The sequence below is a fragment of the Rutidosis leptorrhynchoides genome, chromosome 9 (genome assembly GCF_046630445.1).
Source record: "Rutidosis leptorrhynchoides isolate AG116_Rl617_1_P2 chromosome 9, CSIRO_AGI_Rlap_v1, whole genome shotgun sequence".
NCBI lineage: Eukaryota > Viridiplantae > Streptophyta > Magnoliopsida > Asterales > Asteraceae > Rutidosis > Rutidosis leptorrhynchoides.
Genome location: NC_092341.1, coordinates 296,010,710 through 296,019,301, shown reverse-complemented (window position 1 = coordinate 296,019,301; position 8,592 = coordinate 296,010,710). Strand labels below are relative to the sequence as shown.

The 8,592-nt window shown below is 32.9% G+C and overlaps 1 protein-coding gene across 1 annotated transcript; it reads right to left on the bottom strand.

Moving 5' to 3' along the window:
• Positions 1 to 4,694: 4,694 nt before the first annotated feature.
• Positions 4,695 to 8,384, bottom strand: LOC139866781 (uncharacterized). Its single transcript, XM_071855071.1, has 3 exons — positions 7,991 to 8,384; positions 6,372 to 7,120; positions 4,695 to 5,379 (listed from the first exon to the last, which is right to left on the bottom strand). The coding sequence occupies exons 1-3, from the start codon at positions 8,276 to 8,278 to the stop codon at positions 4,857 to 4,859; spliced, it is 1,560 nt and encodes a 519-aa protein (XP_071711172.1). The 5' UTR covers positions 8,279 to 8,384; the 3' UTR covers positions 4,695 to 4,856.
• Positions 8,385 to 8,592: the final 208 nt, after the last annotated feature.

Below are 8,592 nucleotides of genomic sequence, written 5' to 3'. Positions count from 1 at the left end.
GCTAAGTACTTTTTGATCCATCTTATAACGCCTTCAATTCAAATCATGTTTTATTATTGAAAAGGCATAATCATAATAGCTAATAAATTAAGTAAAGATAATGCAATTGTAATAAAATTGGCTAACCGAAATATTATGGCGGTCTACGGTGGCGACGGCTTGAAATTTGAAGAGATGGACTACAATGAACAATTGAGAATACGAATTGCTTGATAATAACCTCTTGAGAACATGATAACCGCTTGAAAATACGAATAATAACAAAACTTGAGAACGGAAGTTACGGCGGAGTACGGCAAGGTACGGCGGGCGGGTTACGGCGGTGGAGGAAGGTGGGTACGGTGGCGGTCGAGGTGGAGGCGGTAGAAGAGATTAGGCGATAGGCGATAGATTTTGAGTTAGGCGATAGTAAGTTACGGTATTGTAACCGAGTTTTTTTTACCTTTTCACGAATTTCGCCTATAAAAAGCGAAAATAAATTGTATACGTGGCTAGTTTTGATCGGTGGAAAGTTTACGCCTAAAGAGTTTTCGCCTGAATCGCCTAAAAGTGTTAGGTTAGGCGAAAAGTTTATAAATTTTGAAAAAAAATAAGTAGGCGGAAATATTGGTATAACGAGGCAGGTTCTCATTAGGTGTTAATTTTTTCGCCTAATACGCCTATGTGTAGGCGAAAAACATGCTTAGTTTTGTAAACCTTCGTCTGGCAGTGATTATCTTTCAGAGAGAAGTCTATTTTTGCTTATTTTTCAGTAATTTTCTCTTCTGTTAATATATATATATATATATATATATATATATATATATATATATATATATATATATATATATATATATACACACACACACACACACACTGTGACGATCGCTCCAAATCCATATGGACGAACACGTCATTCATTGATTTCATTGCGAGGTATTTGACCTCTATGTGATACGTTTTGTAACATTGCATTTGTTTGAAAAGGTATTTCATAAATGAATATATAAATTCCAGTTTTTTTTTTTACATCTGATGATTCCTACGTATAGACAATCACCATTTAAATGGTTTACAATAATACATCTGTTGACAATACAGTCAAAATAAGATACATGGTAATGGTTTGATGAATGCAAGTTTCTTGTATATAGCATGTATGACTCCAAGCACATAACTTGTATCACGTATGAGCAAACAGCGGAAGACTTCTAGAAACCTGAGAATAAACATGCTTCAAGTGTCAACGCAAAGGTTGGTGAGTTCATAGTTTTAATATTACACATAATCCGTATATCAATGTGGATTACAAAAGTTCAGTTGTTTTATTCAAAACGTTTATCATTATGTTTTAAATAAAAGGTGGATCACAAGATTTCAGTTGTTTCATCCGAAACGTTTATCAATCGGTTCTACAAAGTTGAGAACCCTGGTAACTAAACTTTAACGTTTATAATAAGTACCCCTCGTTTAACATGCAACCAACATGTACAATACACGCAATCCAACGTGTACTAACTTCAAATAGCATACGTCTGTTTTATAGTTCAGGCTAGAGTTTCTTTATATACCTGGAACAGACGGGGATGTCAAGCCCTATGGATCCATATACTACTACTCGCGCCCACCAGTTCTTATAACTGGCAGTTACTAGTTACCAAAGCTAAGGGATTTTAGGTTCAAACTCGGTGTAGAATTTAGTATGTACTTGTATCCATTGCGTTTAAAATAAATTGCATGTATTCTCAGCCCAAAAATATATATTGCAAAAGCAATTAAAAAGGGATCAATGAAACTCACGCATATAAATCTAGTATTTTCAGTATTTATAAACAGTCGCATGTATTCTCAGCCCAAAAATATATTGAGTAAAAGGGATCATATGAAACTCACACATATAAATATTGTAAATCAGTTAATAAAACATTTGCATGTATTCTCAGCCCAAAAATGTAGAGAGTAAAAGGGATCATATGAAACTCACTGTTTAATATTGATATACAATATTGTAGGAAAGCACGTAGACGCATCGGAGATGATTAACACGAGGTTTGATTCACAAAAAAATACCCCCGAACATTACCCATAACCTCCTTGGCAATAACCCATAATTTCCTTAGCTCTAGCTTGCTCGAAAACTCATTTTGAAAATTACTTGGACAGCACTCCGTCGTAATATTTGATGTACATTATTATTTTTGTATCGCAAAAATAATAACACTAATAAAAAAATAATAAGATTAATAATAATCTTATTAATAATAATAATAATAATAATAATAATAATATAAATAATAAATAAAATAAATACGGAGTAATATGTATGTGTGTGTTTTTTTTTTCTTTCTTTACTCGGCAGAAAATGTTGCAATTTATAGAACCTGGCCTGAAATCTGGAGTCATGCGACTCGCATGGAAATGGCCTTCTGGCCATGCGACTCGCATGAGGACCAGAGACAGCTCACATTGTTTTGGCTCCTAGCTTGTCGACATAATATAAAATAAATATAAATATATAAATAATTAATATAATTATTTATATATTATATTTTATTCTTGTGCATAGTAGACTAGATATTTTTGGTCCGTTGCGTCGGGCGTTTCTTCTTGACTCGGGTCCCGGTTCCGGATTTTCAGACGTCCTTGCGTACTATTTTATATCGTGTACTTTGCATTCCGCAACTTGTACTCTTGTCATTTTTAGACGTTCTTCATCAATAATTTGAACCTTTTTAATTGTATCTTGTACATTTGAGCATTTTGGACCTTTCCGTCTTCAATTCTTCGTTTTCGCCTTTTGTCTTCGCACTTATTAAATATAAACGAATATTACTTGAATATGGAACAATTACAACTAAAATCATGTCTTTCTTGGGGGATAATGCTATGAAATATATGTTCCTTTTTAGCCTTATCAATAGCCTTAAATTATCCCTTAATTATATCACTCAAAGTGTATCTTAAACTTTCGAGTGTTTTGGTCATTTACTTCTATAAATCATCGTCTCGCTATTTGTTAAAATACATTTTTATAATAGCGTTTTACTGTAGCAAAGTCACTGTAGCAAATTTTACTGTAGCAATTCACTATAGCAAATAGTGATTTTCGAAAACACTGTAGCATTTTGAGTAATGTGGCAATTTGAAAACACTGTAACAAATTAGTGTTTAACTGGTTCATCTTAAACGCTTTAGTTAACTTATCTAAATATCAATTGAATCAATAAACGAATGTTACTATCGTTTATTATATATATGTATATATCTTTTTAATATACATAAATCAGTTTTTAAATACACATTGGAAGTTATTTATAAATAAATTTTAATAATAAATTTTTCAACTTATCATATACATTCAAATAGATATTTAAACCAATAAGTTTAATGTACGGTATCAAACAATTAATACATTGTTACCTTTTCATGTTATAGTATATATGTATCTATTTACATATAATTGTTCGCGAATCGTCGAAAACAACCGAAGGGTATTTAAATATATAAAAGTAATTCAAAAATTTTGAGATTCAGTTTTACAGACTTTGCTTATCGTGTCGGAAATGTTAATCATACAAAGATTAAGTTTAAATTTAGTCGAAATTTCTGGGTCATCACACACACATATTTTTTTTTTTTTTTCAATTATGCAGGCTAATAAAGATAACTGGAAGGTACCCAAACAATCGTGTGATGAACTCGTTCATCTCATGGTAACCTGTAATAATTTTCGAAGAGAGGGGGTTGCTACCTAACTAGCTAAGAACGCTATTAGGATTGCTTCCGAAAAGAAACAAAATCGTGTATTTGCTTTTGTTCCAAAGGATAGCATTGCTGAAAGGGAAGTGATATGTACACAACCAGTTTTTGTTATGTATACAACTACTATGTTTTAAAGTGTTGTATGGTGTAACACTATAAAGCAATGATTGTATACATAACAAAAACTTTTTTGGTCATCACATTTAACATTTGTAATCCACTTTATCTTGTTATTTGAGCAGTTTTGACTCTTTTGGTCAAATTACATATGGAATAATATCGGTTTTATCTTACTCTTTCCCCTTCATTTTTTTTCTGGTCGCCGCTTTATCTTCTTTAAGTTCCTAAATACTTATTCCTTTAGAAACTCATTTCAAATGATAATAAATATTGAAATTGATTGGCATTATAAATGATTGTGAAATTTGAAGAGTTATATGGAAATAAGATATATACTCTTTTGATATATTTCCCTCTTGATTGATGTACAAGGATGTTTAGTTGTGTATGAATAAAAAATGATTATGTACATATCATCATTGTATCCTTTTAAAATTCTAATAATAAATTAATCATGCTAATAATAAAAGTAGAGTAAACACACATTTAATTTTTCGGGTCCCTAGAGTTTTGGTTGATTATATCTTTAGTTTCTAAAATAAATTTCTTTTGCCATTATAATTGTTTTTGTAATTATCCCTTTTATGTAATCATTTTAAGTAGTATAATATAATTCTGTTTTATTACTATATATATATATACTCTATATATATAACAACATATCCTTTTATGTTCATTCCTGATTCAAGAATTGGCTAAATTGCCCTAAACAATACTCCAATATACATCTAATATACTCCGTAGCAAAAATCAAACCAGTTACACATTGCAGCAAAATTCTGACATGTATCTGAGAATAGATATACCAGAACTGCAATCGGAATAAAATGGAATAGACCAAAAATAAGCTCTCCGTGCTAAAATAAAATTAAAAAAAAAAGGAAAAAATAAAATGGGCCAAAAAATTATGTTATATTTCCTATACTATTGTTCAAGCATTTTCTATAATAAATAAAATATATTATCAAAAAGGTGGTTGTTTAATTACATAACATCTATACCACCATATTTGCAAATGTTAACTGCCTATAAAGCAACATCTTCTCATCACTTTCATCTAATCCAACTGAATCATCTCCACCATCATACTCCATAACCATACTCATTCTATCATCATCATTATCATCATCATCATCATCATCATCATCATCATCATCAAACAACCCGTACCTAGGTTTTTGTTCTTCCATTGTTTCCATCTCCGCTTCTATAAGAGCTTCCATTCGAGCCCGTTCTTTATCTCTCGGATACGTTTTGTACAGAAACGAGTAGATAAAGCAACACAAAGCCATTGGAACACCGATTGAAACGTAAAGTGCTTTAGCTAATGATGTTGCGTTACCTCGATCTGTTTCAATACTTTCAGAACCTTTTTCAATTGGTATGTAACCGTACACGTGTTGGGCTAATAAGCCCACAATAGGAGGAGCAAATGAGGCTAGTATTGACTCGAACGATCTGTCTAATGCGTAGATGCTTGTTCGTGATTTCTCTGGAACAATCTCTGCAAAAATAGGACTGTAGATACCATGTTAGTATCACATATTTTAAAAGTGCAGGCCAATACAAGTTGATAAGGATATAGGGTGACAAGATGGGCAGGTCAGAAAACGGGTCAATTTTCAGTACACCATGGGTTGACTCAGACGACTTTTCATTTGATTTTGGAGGTTGTATGCACTTAAAATAGAATCAGTTGACTTTCAGCCCATTTGACCCGTTCCATAAATAGCTAATCTTTTATTAGAAAAAAAAAAAAACTAAATTAAATTGACCACTAAGTAATTTGGTCAATACTATCACCTCTGTCACAAAACATACATGTGGCAAATTAGGCGGGTCATACAGGTCGGTGCATCTCAAAAGTGAAAATGTGTATATTATTGCTTGCCAAAACAGATCGAATTGGGTTAACCCAAGGTTGTAAAAAATTGCTATTCGGGATTAATCATCCAGAACCTTGTAGGGTTTATCGGCCAATCGGGGATTAATCAGATTGGACTTTTTATATATTTAAATAATAAATTTCAAAATTGTATGTGTAAATTTAGAAGAAAAACTATAAACATAAACAAACATTAACTTTAACAGAATTGTCTACAAACATAACATAATATTCACTTGTTCAAAAACTCTAAATTTTTAATGTAAATTCGTATTAGACTTTAACCAATTTGACCGATTTTGACAAATCCAACTTTGACCAACTAAATCCGATACTAACCCATTGATCGGTTGACCGATTAATTATACGGATTTTAATCGAGCTGCTGCTAAAGAGGATTAGTCGGGGATTGTCGGATTTTACAACAGTGGTTAACCTATATGTCCTTTTCACAAAAAAAAAAAAAAAAAAAAATTAATCTATTAATATTAATAATCATATTGTAATACAGAATACTATAGTCATTTATCCCGTTAGAGACAAAGTGAGATATTTTAAAGTGATGGGTCAAAACTTGTACTTCTAGGAACACACAATGTCAGTAGAACGGGGTCAAGAAAATTACTTGTTTGTGGCTGGCCCGTTCCATGAAATGAAAAAGCCCATGACGCTCAACACGATAGCATGAGCAAACATAGTCGACGGATCATCTTTCAACGCCAGCAAAAGCAACGCCGCTAAAGGAATTGCGGACCCCGAGCTGATTTGGGCTAAAATAATCCTCCCCGAATTCGGAAACCGTTTTGACAAAACGTCACCGACCCGCCCGCCAAACAAACCACCAAAGGAACTACCAATTATAAATAAAGTAATCAAGAAACCAGTTTTCTTATGTGAAAAGCCCGTGAGTTCCAACCACATAGGCGCAAACGATAACGCTGACCATGGAAACGAACCCGATACACCTTGAGCTACAATAATCTGAAAAGATTGAATCTTTATAACCCCTTTTGCTTCCCTCATCAAATCTTTGACTTCTGACCATACAGTTTGACTTTTTACAACATTTTCAGGTTTTCTACCTTTTGAGAAACGTGGGTCATCGGCGAAAAATCGCACCAAGATCCCGACAATTACACTAATGATTCCAACAAGATGAAATGCGACCCGCCAACCTGAAATTCCCATAAATGTGGTGGATGCCATTAACAATGAAAGGAGTCCACCAATGATCGAGCCAAGATTACTTGTTAACTGCAGCCACCCAAATGCCATACCACGGTTTTCATCATTGGTTGAATCTGCTACTAAAGATTGAATGGCTGGTCCCACTATTGCAAGACCAATACCATTCAAACCTCTAGATATTGCAACCTATATGTAAAAATGATGAAGGGCTAAGATGTGAGTTTATTTACATTTCCCATTATATCATCTAAATTTACAAAAACCAAAAAAGGAACTAACTTTAGGAATACCAAAACTACCCAGCTGGACCCACTAGGGGCATTCTGATAGCTCAACCCGGGTCACAACGCCCCATTACTGATGATCTTAAGTGTCTATAGGCACAATAACACTTACACACACCCTATATGTTGTCAGTCAAGAAGTCAAACTATATAACACCAACTATGAGCTTCAAATCAGTCTTTACTCTTCTAGCATAAATCGACTCCTACTTGATTTATAGTGAAATGTAGCCCATTGACCTTTTGAAGACAAAGAGAGACTCTACTTTAAACGACACTTGATGACCAATAGATATACTATGCGCCATAGGTAAATCGCTAACCGACTGACTTTACATTAGCCATTCAAAAAGAAAAGGCTGAAAATTAGGGCACTAATCCATAGCTTGAATCATGAAGTTACAATTAAGAATTGAATATAATTTGTTACTAACATAACTAATACTACATTCTCAAACAAGATGAATAGCACATTTGTATCCCATATGCTAAACATATAGTGTTTCTATGATTATTATAAATACTAGAACTAGAATCATATTCACAAACATCATTCTATCCCAACTACTTTTTTCATAACAATTCTAATTACATTATAAAAAAAAAAAAAAAAAAATTGAACTAAGAATATAAAGACTTTGACTTTAAAAGTCAAACTATCTCTAGTTCCATCTCACAATATGTTCTCATTTATAAATTCTTAATCACCCAAATCCCCAAAAGGGCAAAACACATAAAAATTTGACAAATTAAACAAATAAAAAATAATTACCTGAAAAAATGAAGAAGAAAAACCAACAAGAAAAGTAGCAGCAGCCCATAGAAAAGCACCATAAGCAATTATATGAGCACGGTTATGCCGGACTGCCAAGTAAGCGGCAACCGGAAAACAAGAAGCTTGAACTATGGATCGGAATAGGGTTAAAGAGCCCAACCGGGTCGGGTCAGCATGAAGCTCTTCACCTACTTCTTTGTAAACTCCGGGTAACAATGATTCATCTGCTCTTTCCATTATTCCGGCCAGGTTTACAAGTATCAAAGTCACCGTTTCCGGCCTCATTTTATTATTAATCTTTAAGTTTGTATATGTGTTTATGATAAATGGGTTAATTTTGTTTGAAGAAATTTTTCATTTTTGAGAATTATGAAGTGGGCTTGATGACTCAAATGGGTTGAATCATTCTTGAATGGTGTTCTTTATTTAAGTTTGTATTTGTACTCGGAGGATATGTTGACCAGAAAATGTTGACTTTTGTATTATTTTAACAAGTGGCTATTTTTTCGTTTCAAAGATTGACACCTTTATTCTTTACATGGGTCCTACCTAGTCTAAAAGAAGGAAAATCATATCTTATTCATAGTTAAAATGATTTT